At 36.8% G+C, this 18,665-nt stretch overlaps 1 protein-coding gene across 4 annotated transcripts in view; it reads right to left on the reverse strand.

The window, feature by feature from the left end:
* LOC107747468 (disks large homolog 5-like) overlaps positions 1 to 18,665 on the reverse strand; it is a 52,216-nt gene that overhangs the window by 17,625 nt on the left and 15,926 nt on the right. For 2 of the 4 annotated variants that reach the window (XM_016561992.1, XM_016561994.1), the window contains exons 5-17: positions 15,157 to 15,416; positions 13,639 to 13,951; positions 13,140 to 13,370; positions 11,282 to 11,466; positions 11,062 to 11,187; positions 9,362 to 9,494; positions 8,238 to 8,365; positions 7,956 to 8,131; positions 7,748 to 7,851; positions 5,811 to 5,909; positions 3,688 to 4,563; positions 1,843 to 1,963; positions 65 to 209 (exon numbers count right to left, since the gene is read on the reverse strand). In XM_016561992.1, the coding sequence (XP_016417478.1) occupies positions 65 to 209; positions 1,843 to 1,963; positions 3,688 to 4,563; positions 5,811 to 5,909; positions 7,748 to 7,851; positions 7,956 to 8,131; positions 8,238 to 8,365; positions 9,362 to 9,494; positions 11,062 to 11,187; positions 11,282 to 11,466; positions 13,140 to 13,370; positions 13,639 to 13,951; positions 15,157 to 15,416 (2,897 nt within the window). The remainder of the gene's footprint in view (positions 1 to 64; positions 210 to 1,842; positions 1,964 to 3,687; positions 4,564 to 5,810; positions 5,910 to 7,747; positions 7,852 to 7,955; positions 8,132 to 8,237; positions 8,366 to 9,361; positions 9,495 to 11,061; positions 11,188 to 11,281; positions 11,467 to 13,139; positions 13,371 to 13,638; positions 13,952 to 15,156; positions 15,417 to 18,665) is intronic. The other 2 variants (XM_016561993.1, XM_016561991.1) reach the window with 2 other exon arrangements.

The raw sequence follows: 18,665 nt of genomic DNA on the forward strand, positions 1-18,665 counted from the left end.
AGTCTTCAGGTGTGTGTGTGTGTGTGTGAGAGAGTGTTGGTTATCTCAGTGGGAACTGTGGTACCTGGGGTGTGTGTGCTGCTGATTGATCTGGTTGGCAGCAGTAGGGCAGTTGTTAGTGTGAACTCTGTGACTGCGCACCATGTAAACGGGGTTCTTCATAACGGCTGTTACCGCAGAGCAGGGGGCCAGTCCTCGATGTGCTGAGTCTGAAGTTGATGAAACACAACCACATAATAACCAATAAAACACACATTCCCCTTCAACTGCCCGCTGCGCTCACATCTTTCATTTCTGCCTCTATTATTGTGGCTACTGCTCTCCTCACACCATCAAGAGATGTTAGCCGAAAGTCAAAACTGTGAGATTTGTCACAAATAGAGCATAGAGTATGGCCTGAAATGTAGAAAAAATTAAGAGCAATTTTATTTTCTATTCATTTTCTGTGTGGGTTGCAATTTTTGTCACCCTGTTGTCAAAATTTGGGAGACGTGGAGTAGTTTTATTTGTGAGCGACTGTTGTTGTTTTTTTTTTATTTAACATTAAATAAACATCATCCTTAAAAAGACAATTTATAAAATAAACTAATGAACAAACAAATACACAAACAAACACACATATATACAGGTGCATCTCAATAAATTAGAATGTCGTGGAAAAGTTCATTTATTTCAGTAATTCAACTCAAATGAAATTCAATCAGGGTTTTCAAACGTAGCACAAATTATGCTGCCACTCAGTTTGGACTTGCTAGTTTTGGACCAAATGCTGGTTCGTACTTCATAAATCTATATTTCTCCTAAATTAAAGAAAAAATATTGTTATTAAATTAATGTGTGTAACAAGAGTGAAAGCAGTACATCAGTAAAGCTCAACCAGTTTGAATAAAACATTACTTGTTTTCTTGTCATGCTGTAGAAAGTGTGAAAATTTAAGGAAGCATTTTTGAAATATGAGGAAAATCATGCAGTAACACATACGGAACAGGCCCTCAATTTTACTTGCAGCCACTTTTTATGATAAATCACATTGGACCATAGTTAAATTTAACATATCTAATATTTCCCATAACAAATGACATGCCAATTCGCTTTATTATTTTTTTAGAAACTACATGGGGCACCAAGTGCACCGTATTGATGTCACGCTTTGGCTTTTGCTTGTGTTCAGAATCGAGTTCCACCGGTAAAGCCAGCTGCTCTGGGCGACAGATGAGCAGACGGCGGGGAAGCTCGGAAGGCAGCCATCCCGGCCAAAGCTTGAATACTCAAATCAAGTAAAAATAGACCTCATTATCACACAATCCCCATGTGAACTATAGTCACATGACAGAGGCATCAAGCAGAACCCACAGTGGTTTGTCCTGTTTCTACAAAAATCTACAGTCCTGACAATGTGCTTTATGTCTTTACGTGAGAAAATAAAATGCAAATATGTCACTGCATTAAATGGGACCTAACTGACACATTTCAGGGCTCACCAATAAGAATAGCCTTATGCTGCAGGAAAGAGATAAATGCATAAAACTGAGCCCTGCATTTTCATCCTTCCTAAGCAATAGCATGAACATTCAAAACTGAAAATTATAAATGGGTTTCATTCGGTAAATCAACAAGCTCGTTGAACCATATTCTACATGATTATCTTAAATGAGCAATTCAATTATTCAGGACTGAGTTCACCATAAAATTAAGTAAAACATTAATTTTGTAGGCCGCCTTGATCGGAATAAAGATGAACTGTGCTCTGCAGAGCAAATGCAGACAGGGAGAGTGTAGGAAGGGTGCTGTTAAAGAGATACATCGAAATATAGGGCTCTGATTAGGGCGGCTGTAACTCACTGGGAGGCAGGGTTCCATTATAGGCTGTAGGCACAAAACCCACGCTGTGCCTGTGAGGTCGATTAGGAGAGGAACGCAGCATCTCCCTCTGCTCCACAGAGTCACCGTCATTTGAATAACTCTGCCAAACACACACACAGCATTAGATAATGCAGCATACAGTTCTATAGAAAGTTAGAATGAATGTTTCTACGCATTCTAGAATATCCTAACAAAAATAACTAGTTGAATGATTTTTCATTCTTCAAATGATATTCAAAATATTAATGTATTTGCTCTGAAATGATTAAAAACTTTCATTTTGAGCAATGTATCAAGTCGATTTGAAATACATAGTACAGTAAAAAAATAAAAAATAATAAAATATTAAAACGAATCACGTCACAATGATTGTTACAAATTGTTACAAATATCAATGATATAACATTGTATTTACACTACTGTTTAAAAGCTGATTTTTTAAAGAAAATTTCATTCAGCAAAGACGCATTAAATAGATCAAAATTGACTTTTACTTTGTTACCAAACATTTCAAATAAATTATGTTCTTTTGAAGTATACAGAAAAAAAAATGTATTGCACCACACCTGTCACTGAAGACTGGAGTAATGGCTGCTGAGTTATTTTAAATAGTAATAATATTTCACAATATTACTGTTTTAGTGTATTTTTAAACAAATCAATGCAGCCTTAGTGAACATAAGAAATTTGTATCGAAAACAAAAGCAGAAAAAAGTCTTACCAATCTTAAACTTTTGAAATGTAGTGTATATGCACTAATATAACAATACATTGTAATAAACAGCCATATGATTTGCCATACATTTTTAATAAATCAAACTTTTGAAGCATGCAATATTCCAAAAATATATGAATATTTTGAAGTGATAAATCATATTCAGAATCACATTTTCAACTGCATTATCTAGTCAACGAACTGATTCATTGTACAGTTTAAATGAATTGAAAATATTTTCATATTTTCTACTGAGGTTTAAAATCTGTGATGCTGTTAAATATCTTGGTCTCAGTGATGTACTGCCACAATATTTAAAAAAAAATGCAATTAATGTTATTGTGAAATTCATAATACATTATTTTGATTTTAAACTGACAGCAATATATGATAATGACTAAAATATGATAATGAATAAATCCAAATAATAATAATATAATAAATTATATATCACTTAAAGGTGACATATCATGAAAATCTGACTTTTCCAGGTTTTAAGTGCTATAATCAGGTCCCTGGTGCATCTACCAACCAAGGAAACGTGAAAAAGATTAACCCAGTAACTTTGTTTTGGTAAGCCTTTTTCTGCAAGCGTCTGAGAAAACAAGCGCCTGATTCGCTCCCTTGGTGACGAGGCAAAGGGATCTCATTATAATATTACCGCCCCTTAATCTGTAAGTTTACACCCACGGCGCCGTTATTGTGTTTTCGCAAGCGACAACGGCGTACAGTTCTAATGCCATGACGAAAGTTTGAGCAAAACATACTAACTGTTCTGCCTTTGTCTGCACAGACGAGCACAGAACACTATTTAGATCTAGCACCTTTAAGACAATATGTATCATATTAAAATATATACTTTAGTAATAAAGTAAATAATATAATATGTACATGAATAATTCTAGATTATATTACAATAATTAGCATATTAATATAATAAAACATTCACGCTACTAAAATAGCGCTAAGCTAATCTTCTACATATCATCAGGAGGCGTGCGTCAGCATGTTCTCTCCCCCTCTCTCTTTCCTCCCGGTGCAGTGGGAGATCAATCTCAGGCTGCGAGGCTAATTAAAACAGGCAAGACGGCTGGCTGTGTCAAATTCACCTGGAAGCTCTGGAGAGGAATGGTCTGAGGAGTCATCCTGCGCCTGAGCGCCGGGGCCGATTTGGGCCTAGGACGCTTCACTTCCGGTTCCTCCGGCCGCATCCGTCCGATGTCCTCCTCGCATGACTTCCTGGAGCTCAAGACCTTGCCCTCGCGCCTCGCCTCGGTGAAGTACAGATTGCCATTGCGGTCCTCCTGCTTGGGTTCGTGGACAGACATGGTGGTGATGGTGGACTCCGAGGCGGAGTTGCCCTGAAGTTTGTGCTTGAACTTGAAGGAGTCGCTACGTGTGGGTGGGGTCGGGGGTGTCGGGGCAGAGTCCGCTTTTAAAGCTTGAGGCGAATGGTAGTCCGTCTTTGACAGTGCATCTGGTCTTTTGAAGGTGTCGGCATCAATGGGCTTTCTTTGCTTGGGCGACCTGTAGATGGAGAGTTGCGCCGGGCTGTCGGTTGTCATGGCAACACCCACCACCATTTTAGGCCAAGTGCCGCCACTGTGTTGCTTCTCCAGGCTGGTTTCCAGTGTAATGCATTCAGGGCCGACTGACTCTGAGCGGGTGTAGCAGACCTCCTGAAAGGCACTGCCGCTGTAGCGGGCCGGTCCCAGCTCTGAGGCGGGTCGGAGAGAGTTAGGGTGCAAGGTGGAGATCGGAAACACCTTCCTCTCAGAATAACCGCTCTCCTCCATGTCAGTTCTGGTCTTTCTTCTCTCGCCGCCCGTGTCCCCGCTGTAAATGTCTGTCTGAGTGGAGCTGTTGTGCTTGAGGTTTCTGCTGTTTCGAGAATGGATATCTGACAGGTGGATTCTGCCGTTGGATTTCTCGGCCTCCCTCAGGCTCTCAAAGATGTTCTGCCCCGACGTGCTCTGGGGAAAAAACTGTTAATGGACAGGTTCAGCACAACTGGTATAAATAAAACAAAAACATCAATAAAACAAACATTCAGAGGTACATAAACTACTGTTACTGTGACCCATTTAGCAAAGCCGGTTCCAGTGGCAACCCAGGTAAATTCGAGTTTAGTTCGGGTTCAGGAAGATGGATAGGTTTTTAGTGGTGTTCCCTCACCATGGTAACTTATGCTTTTTATTCTGAGTAGGAGATCACAAACCAAAACTGGACAATCAGATGTCAGCAAAGTGTCATATCTGATGCAAATGTTAACGCCTGCTCCAAATTAAAACCCTTCACAGTGAAAGTATTTTAGTGATGGAATTGCAAAAATGTTGCTCCTATTTATTATATTTATTTTATATGAATTATATATTATATCTTTAATGCATTACATGCAAGCAATTATATTTTGACAACTGATATTCAACTTTTAACTTAAATAGCTAAACTGTTTTTTAAGCACTTTGTGAACATATAAATTATATGTATAATTAAATTAATTTAGCTGATTCACTTGCATCAATAGAGTTAGATATTTTCTTTCAGCTGCCCTCTCAAACTTGAATGGCAGTGGCAATGTTTTATTCCTTTCTTGTAAATGCATTTAAATTCCTGATTTTTTTATAACAATCTCAATCGGTGAACCCACAGAACCTGATCTAAACCGGGTTAGATTTGTTTAGTTTTGTCAACTCTAAAGCTACTCTAAAACTCAACTAGCTTCAGGCCACAGGTTTCTTAGGGTTAATTTAATCCAATAACAAATAGACTTTTTGCTAAGCTCCACCTCACTTGGTGCTCTTCATGATTACTTGAGGTCATTTGGAAATCCACAGCATGTATATAAAGTTACAGAATTTTGTGTTTATGATTTCATAGTATCTTGTGTAACTATTATTGAGAAATCATCATTACATTATAAAAAAAAAAACAATTTGAAAAAAAAAATGTTTAAAACCATTCAAACACAATAGTTATGGCTAGTTAGCCTAAGAAAGCATTCATTTACAGATGTTATTAGCAAAGGGCCGGATGATTACTGAAAGCAGTAATGAGAACAACTACAAACTCTTTTCCAATTTTTCAAACTTGACTTCCTCAGTAACGTCTCAGAGTTGGTATTCCAACTCAGACACAGGGGTCTCAAATACAACATAGAATAAATGTCACAGAAGCACCTTGGCATGTGGTAATGAGAGCGGCACACACGCTCAGACAGCAGTGAGAGAACAATCACCTTCATGAGGGAGAGAGCGAGCGAGTCCCTGCCGCCCCTCAGCAGAGCCTCACATTCACTCAGAGATTTGTTATCCAGAGCGATCCCATTTATCTAGGGAGAAAGAAATTTAGGTCAGCGCTTCACCAAAGAAAAGTGCCAGCAGACTTTTCAATCCTTCTATTTTCAAACCTAGAAATGACTTCGGAAACTTGAGAACAGAGACAAAGAGATGCTTGGTGAATGAAAGGATGGTGCACTTTTAAGATCTCCAGTTCAGATAAATCCTTCCATCTTTTTAAAAGTAAAGAAATAGTTCACTCAGAAATATATTCTGTCAAGGTTTACTCATCCTCAAGTTGGTCCAAACCTAAACTGACTGACTTTCTTCTATGAAACACAGACAAAGGAAATGTTGAAGAATCGTACCGGTCATTTAATGAAACTGAAAGGAGACTCAAGCTGATGAGCTTTTTTTTAAATGGTTGAAAGCACCTAGAAGTCTCATAAAAGTGGTCCATACTGCTTGTGCACTATATTTCAAGTCAAATAATAGCTTCATGGGAGGAACAGCCCAAACTATTGAAAATAGATCTCAAAACAAATATGGTGAAATTAGACATCAGGTTTGGCAACGACACACAAGAATCAAATTGTCCAATTTCAATTGCCATTTATGTGATTTTGTAATCCATACAACTTAATAGTTAATTTTATCACTACAACATAAGTAAGCTGAAGTACCAACATTACTGAATTAACCAAAAGCAAAAACTGAAATATAAATAAATTAAACTGTTCAGAAATTACTAAAAAAATTTAACTGAAAGCAAAAATAAAAGCTAATTTAATTAATTAAACTAACACTGAAAAGTAACATTGGTCTATTTCTAACATTAAGTTATCATATGGCTTCAGAAGACTTTTGATACTTCTATGGGTGTTTTTGTCATTAATCACTATGGGTGTTTTTGTCTGAAATTTTCGCATGCTAAACGATAAATACGACCTTATGTTGTGTCAATCACGTTTACACACTGCCTCCGAAACGTTCGTCCATCATAAAAACATTTGGATCGGGTTCAATTTTCTACGCTTTTCTCATCCGTAGCAAGCATTTTGAGATGTGTTTTACAAATTTAGGTACAAGCGAACGCCAAAATCCAGAATGGCGCCTAACAAGCTGATCCCCTTCGTCTCGCAGCACAAAGCACTGTATAGGTCCTTGCACACTGAGTTCACCAAGAAATGATTGGTCTTCTTTTTAATATGTGGCTCTAGTATCACTAGTCAAGCATCAAACTGAGCCACTGACATCCTGAAATGTATAAATGTGATTGACACAACGAGAAGTCGTATTTATGTTTTAATGTGTGAAAATTTCAGACAAACGTTTCAGACTCGGTGTGCAAGGTCCCCATTTACTTTCATTATATGAAAAAAGGCAACCATTCTTCAACTTCCTTAATTTCTCTTCTTATGCTTGTGTGTTCCATGATAGCCATGACAAGCCATGTGAGTTTAGAAATATATAAGTGCAAGCAAATCATGAAAGAATTTTCATTTTTGAGTGAACTCTCTCTTTAATGATAAGAACCAGCAGATGTAGCACTACTGATTGAGCCATATGACATGGCCAATATTAGAGCCAAAAGGTTACGGATATCTTCTACCCAGAATCTATCATGGAGTCAAAAGTAACACCTGATCCGCTCTCAGGATTAACATCTGTGTTACTTATCACCTCCATTTAAGGAGAGGAGTGGATTTGATTGGCAGTTCGTCTAATGAGCCCCCATGCATTTCAGATAAGGAGCTGGATTTAAAATCTGCTTCATTTAGGAGGTTGTAATGAGAGTAAGGTCAGACTTTTATAAGAGCAAATCGGATCCTTGACAGCAGCGATCTTCCTTCAATTTGAGGAAGGATCGCATGACTGCTTGATGACTTACGGCAATCAGGCGGTCTCCGATGGTAAGAGATTCCTCTCTGGCAGCTGGGCTGCCCGGTGCGATAGCGGCCACGTATACGCCGCCCTCAAGAGTGATACCAGCGTCTGGGAGGGTGCAGAGCAAAACCAAGGGTCATTAATAAGAAAACAAGGGAAATCAGCCACAGAAACGGTAAAATGAGTTGGAAAAATGCAGAAGTAAGTGATACCTTTGTGTCCGATGAGATTAATGTGGACAGGAGTAACCAGTCTTCCTCCTAAAGATTTCCTCCTGCGAACGACCATATTGATCAGCCCTCCTCCATTAAGTACGGCTTTGATGACCTGCTTCCTGTCTTTGTTAGTCAGGTCCACATCATTTATCTTCAGCAGCCAATCATTCACCCTATTGAGAGAGGCACGGCTGGTCAGGACCAAACTATGAGCAGGGAAATGAGCATGAAATCATTCCAGAGGCCATTATCTGAAAAACACTCAATATCTGTATCCACCTCAATCTTCCATCCGCGATACTTCCTTTGTCCACTCGGGTCACAAATATCCCACAATCCCCTGGTAAATATGGATCATTCACCCCCTCTGCGATATCAAACCCCATTGCCTTCAAATCCATGTCGTCCTGTAGGAAGATAATGATAGAGAGACTGATGAGATCTCTCCAAATATAGGAAGACAATAAAGACGAGAAAAAAAAACGTAAAGGTCAAATGATGTGAATGAGTATCCTGGAACCATGAAGGTAAATGCAAGAATTTAAGACCTTTTTAAGACCAAAAAAAGACTATTTAAGACACATCTCCATCACTTAAAAAAAAAATGCTTGATTAACTTGATTAGCTCCAAACCACTACAATATAGAAATAAAAAATGATGCTTTGTCTCAGTAATTTTTCTTGTTTTTTAGTGCAAATGTCTTAAGATTTTTAAATCAAGATACATTTACTTGAGAAGCAAAATAATATGAAACCAGAAGTCTTGTTTTATGAGAAATTGATGTAAATAAATGAAGTGAGTTTATCATTAAAAAAAGAACAAATATCTGCCAATGGGCTCAGAAAAATCAGTTCAATTCAAATGGAAAGATGAAAGTATTTGAAAAAGAACTGAAAGATATTTGTTCTTGTTTTAAACAAACTCAATTTTATTCAGCTTGTCAGAAAACAAGACTTCATATCTTCAATGTGCAACTCTAGTAAATATATCTCGATTTAAATATTTGTATTGGAAAACAAGACAAAAATACGGAGGAAAATATTCACTTTTAACAATGCATGCAACATTTAATGCATTGTCTTTAAGAAATTAAGACTTTCTGCTCTGATTTAAGACCTTTTTAGTCATTCATTTGTGAAAGAGCAATCTGCAGAAACCCAGTATAAGGTAACTATATAGGTTTAGTTTAGGTTTATGGTTACGTATAGGGTTAGTACCCACTTATGTAATTACTATAGTCAGCACAAAAATATGTACATGCAGAATAGGACTACAAAATAAAGAGATGTTATATTTTTTAAATACTTTTCCAAGGCTGGAAAACATTAATATAAATATTCCCAGATATTGTCCACACCTGTAAGATCAATATATTATTCTTTGTGGGTTTTTGTATTCTTACCCGATCCTTCTCAAACTCCACCACCTCCGTCTCCCATTCTAATGAGTCTGTGTCTATGGCTGAATCATGGGAGCTGTGAGCCATTAGCTGGCAAAAACGCGCCTCCTTCTCCAACTGGCTCTCCATCTTCTCCCTTTATTGGTAGAGAGAGCACAAAACAAAAGACAGACCATTTTCTCTCTCATCTCTCCAAACAGTCATCTAATTCATCTCACGCCCACAAAACAGCAAGAATGTCAAGTGTCAACAGTCTTTGTGAAGAGCATCTCTCTTTGTTTGAAGAGTTGCTGATGCAAGACTGGGAAAACCTGTCTTACAAGCCTACTGGATGATACGGGTTGGCATCAGGGCATCGTTTGCCACAGTTTGTGTAATCTGTAACACCTGTGCTAGATGGAGATGTTATAAAAGCGGCATCAAGGTCAAACCTTAAAATTGGGAAGAAAAAAAAACAGGATCAAGTAGTTGGGGAATACTGGCAAACTGTCACTAAGATTCATAGACTCAGAGAGAGGAAACCCTAGAGGGCATCAGTGACATAAAAAAAACTTCAGAAAAGTCTACTGCAAGAGGGTGGGGGTGCTCTGGAGCTTTTGATGGGAACGGACTAACCACTAGGGGGCGTCTGAAGCAGAAATTTAATCAAAAAAGAAAAGGGCCTGGTTACCAATTAGCAGACTAGGACCAAAAATTAATTCCAACAGGGCCACGAATCATGTGTCAAATTAATATAATTGGGCATTATAAGTGATAAATTATCTGCTGCCTGCCATTCACACACACACACACACACACTCAATTTATATTTATCTATCCATCAATTACATTATTTAGTATGTTATTTAGTACAATATTTATTAATAATAATTATTTACTATTTATTTATTTATTTATTTACTTATGCATTTATTAATTGTGATATTTATTTGCATTACGTAATTCATGCATTTTTATTCATTTATTCACTCAAAATAATAATAATAACAATAATCATCATATTTAATAACTATTATTATTGCATTTACAGTATACCTTTCGTAATGTAAGTTTTATTGACTTAATTACATTAAATATGTTACTGATTACTTAATTCAAAAATTATTTATTATTATTACTACATTCATACTAATATTAAGTATTATTAACATTATTACTACTTGCATTTATAAGATATTATCACAGTAAATTAAATCATTATAAATTATTAAAACATTATTACTTGCATTTATAAGATATTATCGCTGCAAATTAAATCATTATTAATTATAATAAATGATAAATTATTAAACATTATTACTAGCATTTATAAGATATTATCGATGTGAATTAAATAAATTACAATAAACATGACAATGTACATTTAATTTATTATGCTATGTTTATTACATTATTGCAACATTCATTAATTATTATTATTATTATTAGCATTTACAAGTTATTATGGCTACAAACTTGGAAAAATTACAATGAACATTCCATAATGTACAATTCTTTAAAAAATGTAATCTTAAAATTCTTAGCCACATAACATTGACTTTAAAAATACTATAAAGTTATTTTGCCACTTTTGATTGTTCAGACCTTTGCAAGAATAAAATTCAGAAAGGGGGTCAGTTGTAAATGTAATGAAATACCCCATATTATCTGTAAACACCTGACTGAAAGATTGTCAGAGAGAGGCAGGACTAAAAAGGGTTTACTTGAGCTCTTTAAGTTCCCTGGCTGCATCGTTCCGCTGTTTCCTCATGTCGTCAAGGTTACGCAGGGCATCAGCCAGATCGCTGACGGCACGGTCTCTCTCTCTGCGCAGATTATCACACAAAGTCCTGCCAAAACACAACAAAGACACACTCAAGTATCAGCATCAGCAGTTGCATGTCATCATTTTCCTAGGCTGCTTAATTCAGTGGCAAATGTTACCGTATGCTCTCTCGCTCAGCAACAATCTTGTCTCTTTCCTGAAAGGCCCAGTCTCTGCGACACTTGGCCACCTCGGCCTCCTGCACAGCCTCCTTCAGCTCCTGGGACATGGCCTCACACTGCTTCCTCAACACGTCAATCTCCTTATTGGCACGCTCCATGTCCAGCGTGGCCGAGTCTTGTTTCTGTATCAAAAACATTCACGATGAATATGATTGCAGATGATTTCATCACCAAAATATGTTTTAAGGCATAACTTAAGACATCTGTGAAGTCATATTAGTGAAATGAGTTAAATGAAGTTCACCAGTAGGCTTTGAGTCTTAAAGATACTGTAGAGCAGTTAGAGACCTCTAGTGGATTCTAGCGGCACTGCGGCTTTAAACTGAATAAATCTGCCTTGGGTTATTTTTTTTTCTGGAATAATCCAATGGCCCACAGTTTATGAGATTTTTATGAGCTTTGTGGTTTATAGTGTTTATTTGTGTATGAAGACTGGTGTGAAAAATCAAGACAGGCAAGGGATAAGAGGTGAGGATACAATGCTTTGAGATCTGACCTAAAATTAATTTCACAAACGGCCCCTTAGCAAATTCTGCCCGAAGAACAGCAGCTGATAAATATCTCTGAGAAAAACTGAACAACAATGGTAAAATACAATATAAAAAAATATTACTTTTGAGCCATGGATATGCAGAAGCACACACATTGTCATGAGTCATGGGCAGCACTCTGAATCTACTACATAATCTATTAGAAAGGTATTATTTATATTTAAATAGTTAAAAACAAGGGTGTTGTAGTGATACACACTACAGTTCGAAAGCTTGGGGTTGGCAATATTTTTAAAATGTTTTTAATGTCTCTTATGTCCACCAAGGCTGCAATTATCTGATTAAAAATACAGTAAAAACAGTAATATTGTGAAATACTGCAATTTAAAATAACTGTTTTCTATTTGAATATAATGCAATTTATTCCTGTGATGTCAAAGCTGAATTTTCAGCATCATTACTCCAGTCTTCAGTGTCACATGATCCTGCAGAAATAATTCTAATATGCTGACTTGCTGTTCAAGAAACACTTATTATCAATGTTGCAAACGGTTGCACTGCTGAAATATTTGAAAGTATCTGAAATATTTGAAAACACTGCTGAAAACAGTGAAATGTTGAATGTGAAGATTTAGTCTGAATACTCATGATTTTTGAACTTCCATGACTTCCAGACATTTTTTTTCATCTTTATCATTGTTTGTTCTATCTGTCTAGACCCTTTCCTAGGGCACTTTTAAGCACTTGCATTAGTAATGTTAAAATCACTTTCCTTAACTAACAGCATTGAAGAGATAAAGTGAAATGACTGGTACAACTTAACTAGCCATTAAATGAACAGATGCAGCACAGTTATTGTCAGATGCGTCTTTTTGCAGATACTCAATTATTTAGCATTTTCTCCACAATCCAGACAAACACTGTCAAATTAGCTTTGCAGAGTGCAGGTTCTTATTCCTTTATTGACCTTTCAACCTTCATGACATTTTTATGTATTAGAGATAAAGATTAGTTTTTTTTTTTTTAAAAGATCATCTCTTAGAGGTTGCACTCAATAAGGGAAATTTCTCCCCGTTGAAACATTAAGGCACTGAGCAGAACGCCAAAACTAAAAATAAAGTACTCTACTATACACATTTCCATTACTTGTCTTAATCCCATATATTATTTTACCAGGCCTGGAAAATTCCCTGCATCTACCACAGAAGATTTTCCATAGAAATTGGATACAGCATTAGACTATGAAATATGTATTTAATATTGTCATTTACGTGACCATATATCGAATCCCAGACTGTAAGCACCTGTCTGGCCTGGTAGTATTCCCGCAGTAACTGGTCTCTCTGGATGATGGCTTCTGTTCTCTCTTTCCTGGCCACATCTCTTTCCTCACGCACAGTCTCGATGTCTTTACAGGCCTGACTCAGCTCTTTCTGAGCCTCCGCTTTGTCCTTCACTTCATGGCAGTATTTTTCCAGCAGCTCGTTTCTCTCACAGATGGCACGGTCTCGATCCACCAGCGATGAATTTAGCTCCTACAAAAAGAAACAGACGTCAGCGACAGTTATGCGCTATTGATTTAAAGTGCTTTTTCAAAACAGCACTGGCTGCCTAGTACAAACTTGGCAACAAAAAGTTGATTTACAGAACAGAGGGCATAAAAAAAACAAGGCTCAGTCACTCCTTAATCTTAAATACTGTATTCAGTGATGCAGTGAGTTTCCCCAAATGACTGCTGACCATCTAGATTAGATGTGACAATATTGCATAGATATCTAATATCTGTTATTAGGGATGTGTTACCTGTCTGAGAGCTTCCACCTCCTCACTGGCCACCATCCTCTCAGAGGAGGTGTTTTTGAGCCGGGCTTCCGCCGCCTCCAGCTCCGTCTGCAGCTTGTCCACCTCTTTAATGACCTGGTCCCTCTCGCTCATGATCAGTCTGTATTCATTAAACACAGAATCCCGCTCCTCCTTGTATTTCTCTGCATCCTTGACCGCCTTCAGCTGGAAGTTCTTGTAGCGTGTCACCTCCGACTGGAGTCTCTCCATCTCTCTCTGCAGCTCCTTGTTCTGGGCTGAGGCTTTATTCATCTCCTGCTGCACGGAGTCAAACCTGATGGGTTTCAAATCAAAAATGTCAATTAATTAGTATTTCGATTAATGAGTTCTTTGCATGATTAAAAAGGACTACAATTTTCTGTGTGTATCAATGTTCATTAATGAACTGAATTAAAAGATTGGCAGTTGACTGTACTGACCAATCAGAAGTCAGGACCATAATGCAAAGGATATAAACAATGCATGCATCCTATATAAAGCGTAGGACAATATATTTCATACAGTCGAACCAAAATTTATTCAGACACCTTCAACACTTCTCACATTATCACAGTTTATTCGCTATAGTTTAGAAAATGGTAATACAATATGACAAGAACTCAGAATTAAACTGTGTCAGAACAAATGCATCTTGATAATGTCAGATAACTTCGATAGAAAGGTATGTAATGAATTATGTTGAATAGCTGTCAGCTGTTAAATTTAAGTACACAATTAGATAATACCAATTACCAAGCAGTGCTTAATTTTGTTCAGTCTGTGGTGTAAAAAGGTCGCATTAGCAATTAAAGAAAAAAACACTTAAGCAAAACATGGTCAGGTCAAAGTGTCCGAATAATTTTTGTCCCAAATTTTTATAAATTTTACTGGCAGTCCACTGTATGAAGAATTTTTGTGTATAATATGTCAGTTTACTTTATTTTGCTATCCTCACTTACCTAAATGAACTATAGTGTCCTGCATCCACTAGTAAAAAGATATGAAAAATTATATCTGGTGTCTGAATAATTTTTGGTTTGACTTTATATGTAATGAATGTCATTAAGGCAAACTTGATTATCCTCTTAGCACTGTTTAACATATTTTACCATATTTCAACCCATTCTGCACTTTTTGCCTCAAACAAGCAGAAAATGCAAAGATGCAGATTGTGTTTGATATGATTGTAGTGTCTGAAAGTGAAAAAGATGTTGATGTACGACATTTAAATATAAACAACATATGCGTTCTGTGAAAAATGGGACAGTGTATTTTATTATTGTAATGATAAAACTGTCAATCAAAACTAGGCAAATTTAGGCAAATTTGATTATGCTTTCAGCTCTTTTTGCCTCACATTCAGAACAGAAAATACATAAAAAAAGAGGCTGCAGACTGTAGTGTTAAAAACATGTTGACCAAATATGACCTTTAAATTTATTTGAAGTGCGTTATGCAACACTTAAAAAACATAATAAAGATGACTGATGCTGCTCGTACCGTCTCATAGATGTTGACCACTGCTGTTGGTACTGGATAGCCGTGTCGCGCTGTTTAAGCAGAGCATCGGTTTGTTTTTGCAAGCGCCTGTTCTCCTCCTCCACCTGCTCCAGTCGACTCAGATCCGTGTTGTGACTGGCCACCTTCTCACTGTAGCGTTTGCTCAAGACGTCGTACTCCTTCTTCACCCCCTCCAGCTTATCCATCGCTGTATCGTAGAGCTTGTTCAAAACCTCTGATGACCCGTTCTCCCTGATTACCTGTATCGAAAAAGGCTTTCATGAACCTGATTTACTGTGTGGTGTCAAAGAAACAAAAAAAAAACATGTAAAAACAAAACCCTGATAACCCGTAAAAATCCCATTTCATGAACCTGATCTACTATATAGTGTCAAAGAAAAAAAAATTACAAGAAACAAAAAAACAAAAAACTTAATAAAACAAAAACCTGATAACCTGTCAAAAAAGGCTTTCATGAATCTGATTTACTGTGTGGTGTCAAAGAAACAAAATAACAACAACAACAAAAACAACTTAAAAACAAAAACCCTGATAACCTGTAAAAGTCCCATTTCATGAACCTGATCTACTATATAGTGTCAAAGAAAAAAAAATACAAGAAACAAAAAACAAAAAAATTAATACAACAAAACCCTGATAACGTTTCAAAAAAGGCTTTCATGAATCTGATTTACTGTGTGGTGTCAAAGAAACAAAGCAAAACAAAGCCAAAACAAAACCATGATTACCTTTGTTGAAAACAGCTTTAAAGAACCTGATTTACTGTGTGGTGGAAACAAAATGAACTAAAACAAAAGACGAAAACAAAACAAAAACAAAAAAACCTGATTAAACAGCTTTAATGAATCTGATTTATTGAATGGTGTCAAAGAAACAAAACAAAAAACACAATTAAACAAAATAAAAACAACTCTACTTATTTGTACTAAAATGGTTTACAACGCTTTCTGTTATTAATTATATTGGTCAGTCCTAAAAATATTGAAAATAGCACAGGGTTGGTGCATTAATGTAGAATTCAACTCATGTGTGATTATACTCCTACATATATTACCTGTTATAAATTTACTTTTATCATCCCTTGAATTCAAATTTGACAATGCAAACACCAGAGGGCGATCATGAGTCTATAAAACATCTCCTGTACTTGCATGCCAAATGCTGTCACTGCACTTACACACAAATAACGCAACACTGAATTCAGCAATAAACAAACAGCATCCACTTCTTTTGCAAAAATGTTGACCTATTAGGACACTATGTGTCCACTATGTGTCCTAATGACATAATCGAAGGTAATTCCCCGTTCAGGCAATAAACCCACACCTCAGTGGCCCCTGACCAAGCCACAGTGGGATTTCACATGCTGAGTGATTGGCATCTGTATCCAACTCTCCTCTAGGCCATGTAATCAGTGCTTAGAGTATTGACTAACTGCAAAAGCCTCTGTCCTTTTCCATCAGTCAGCAAGCACTTGCCCTTCCAGGCTGACCTTTTTCAAGCAGGCGGTGAGCGTTCTGTTCAGCCAGTGGGCAGCGTAAGCACTGCTGACAGGTCAAAATGCGGTTCAATCTGAGCGCTACAGCACAGATCCCGTGGCACGCCTGATCTGACCTCTCTGCGACAATTAAGACCGTTTCAGACACACAAGCAGGAGCTATCCTAATGCTTTAAACCTTTCCATTTGTATTCGTGGGTTTAATCCGGAAGGAAGCCTGATAAATCAATCCGACAGGAAAAGGCTCATTCCTTCATAGTAGCTACAGAGAGCAGACAGTGTGTTGACACGGTGGCATCTGACTGAATAATCTCCTGTCCCCTGGCTTCCGGTTTATGTCAAGGTCAGATTTGGTTGCACTACTATGGGATGCCCAGCCTCTGGATTTACAACATAAACGCTGCTGTGATGCAACAGACGCACTAATCCCACAACAGTCTGCGCTGTAGGGAATGACAAAATCTGCAATTTAATTAACCGTCCCTGAAGCTCTGAAAAAATCAGGGATCAATTTTGGCAGACTAACGTCACTTTCTGGCTGACGGCAGTACCATTAGGCCTGTTTCACACTGCAAGCGTAAGAAGCTCATATGTATTTTGGTGCCCGTATTAACAGGTTACATTCACACTTGTGTGCATTAGCAGGGCGGTGCTGCGGGAAAAAAAGCGGTTCTGCGATTACAGTTTCGGCACTGAGCCCATTTTTGCTGCTTATAGCACACTCAACTAGCAGACAACAAGGTGGAAATTCCCCATATACCTAACACTACAGTTCAAAAGTCTGGGGTAAGTAAGATTTATGTTTTAATACACACTTTTATCCAGCAAGGACATATTAAATTGACAGCAAGGGCACAAAAGGGACAGTAAAAACATTTATAATGTCACAAAATATTTGTTAAATAAAAACTGGCCTTTTGAACTTTCAATTAATCAAAGAATCATGAAAAATGCAGGTTTCCACAAAAATATTAAGCAGCACAACTGATTTCAACAGTATTAATAATAATAATAAATGTTTCTTGAGAGGCAAATTAGCATGAGCAGATCATGTGACACTGAAGACTGGAGTAATGATGCTGAAATTCAGCTTTGCTATCATAGAAAAAGATTTCAAACATTAAAATAAAAACATTATTTCAAATTGGAATAATATTTCACAATATAGTTTTTAATGCATATTTGATCAAATAAATGCATCCTTTGGTGATATCAGACTTTCAAAAACATTGAAAAAAAAAAATCTTTCCAAGCCCAAACTTTTGAAAGGTAGTGTGTTTATCAAAATGTTCATCGTCAAATATCAAGCAATGTCAAATAAGGATGCGAGCAGTTCATTCACTGTTTGAAATAAAGATATCTGCCAGGCCTGATGCAAGTTAAACATGCAGGGACAAGTACACAAACACTTTCTATTCAGTTTTATAAGTTTACAACTATACTTTGGAATTAGGGTTCCATTTTAAAATTATTTAGATATAATTTGGATTTAAACAAGATCCCCTTTCTCCTAAATTTTAAAGTCTGTAATAATTCACAATGGTACACACCCAACAACTATTTTAAAATGTAAGGACATTATTAAAATAAACACTCAAATGTTGAAAGCCAGAAATCACTAGATTTTCTCTATGGAGATGCGTGGCAGAGATGTTCACAAGTCTTTAATTGAAGTCCGAGTCGAGTCTCAAGTCATTTAATGGCTCTCTAAAAAGAATCCCATTCAGAATCCTCATGTATTGAAATCTTTTCAATTTATGAAGCTGTTTTATAGGCTATAGACAAAATAAATTATCTATGATCTGCTTTGTAAAAAAAAAAAGTGTTAAGATCTAAAGTTAAGGTACTTCAAGCCTGTCACTTATGTTTTAATATTTTACTTAAAAACAATGTAGCTACAATAATCAAAACGTTCTCATCTTGAGCAGAAAAGAAGGTTAACTAGCAGTTTCAACGTTTAAGTTCTATCCTAGCCATCTAACAACAATTT

The sequence above is a fragment of the Sinocyclocheilus rhinocerous genome, unplaced genomic scaffold, assembly GCF_001515625.1.
Source record: "Sinocyclocheilus rhinocerous isolate Xijiao unplaced genomic scaffold, SAMN03320098_v1.1 scaffold2664, whole genome shotgun sequence".
Classification (NCBI taxonomy): Eukaryota; Metazoa; Chordata; class Actinopteri; order Cypriniformes; family Cyprinidae; genus Sinocyclocheilus; species Sinocyclocheilus rhinocerous.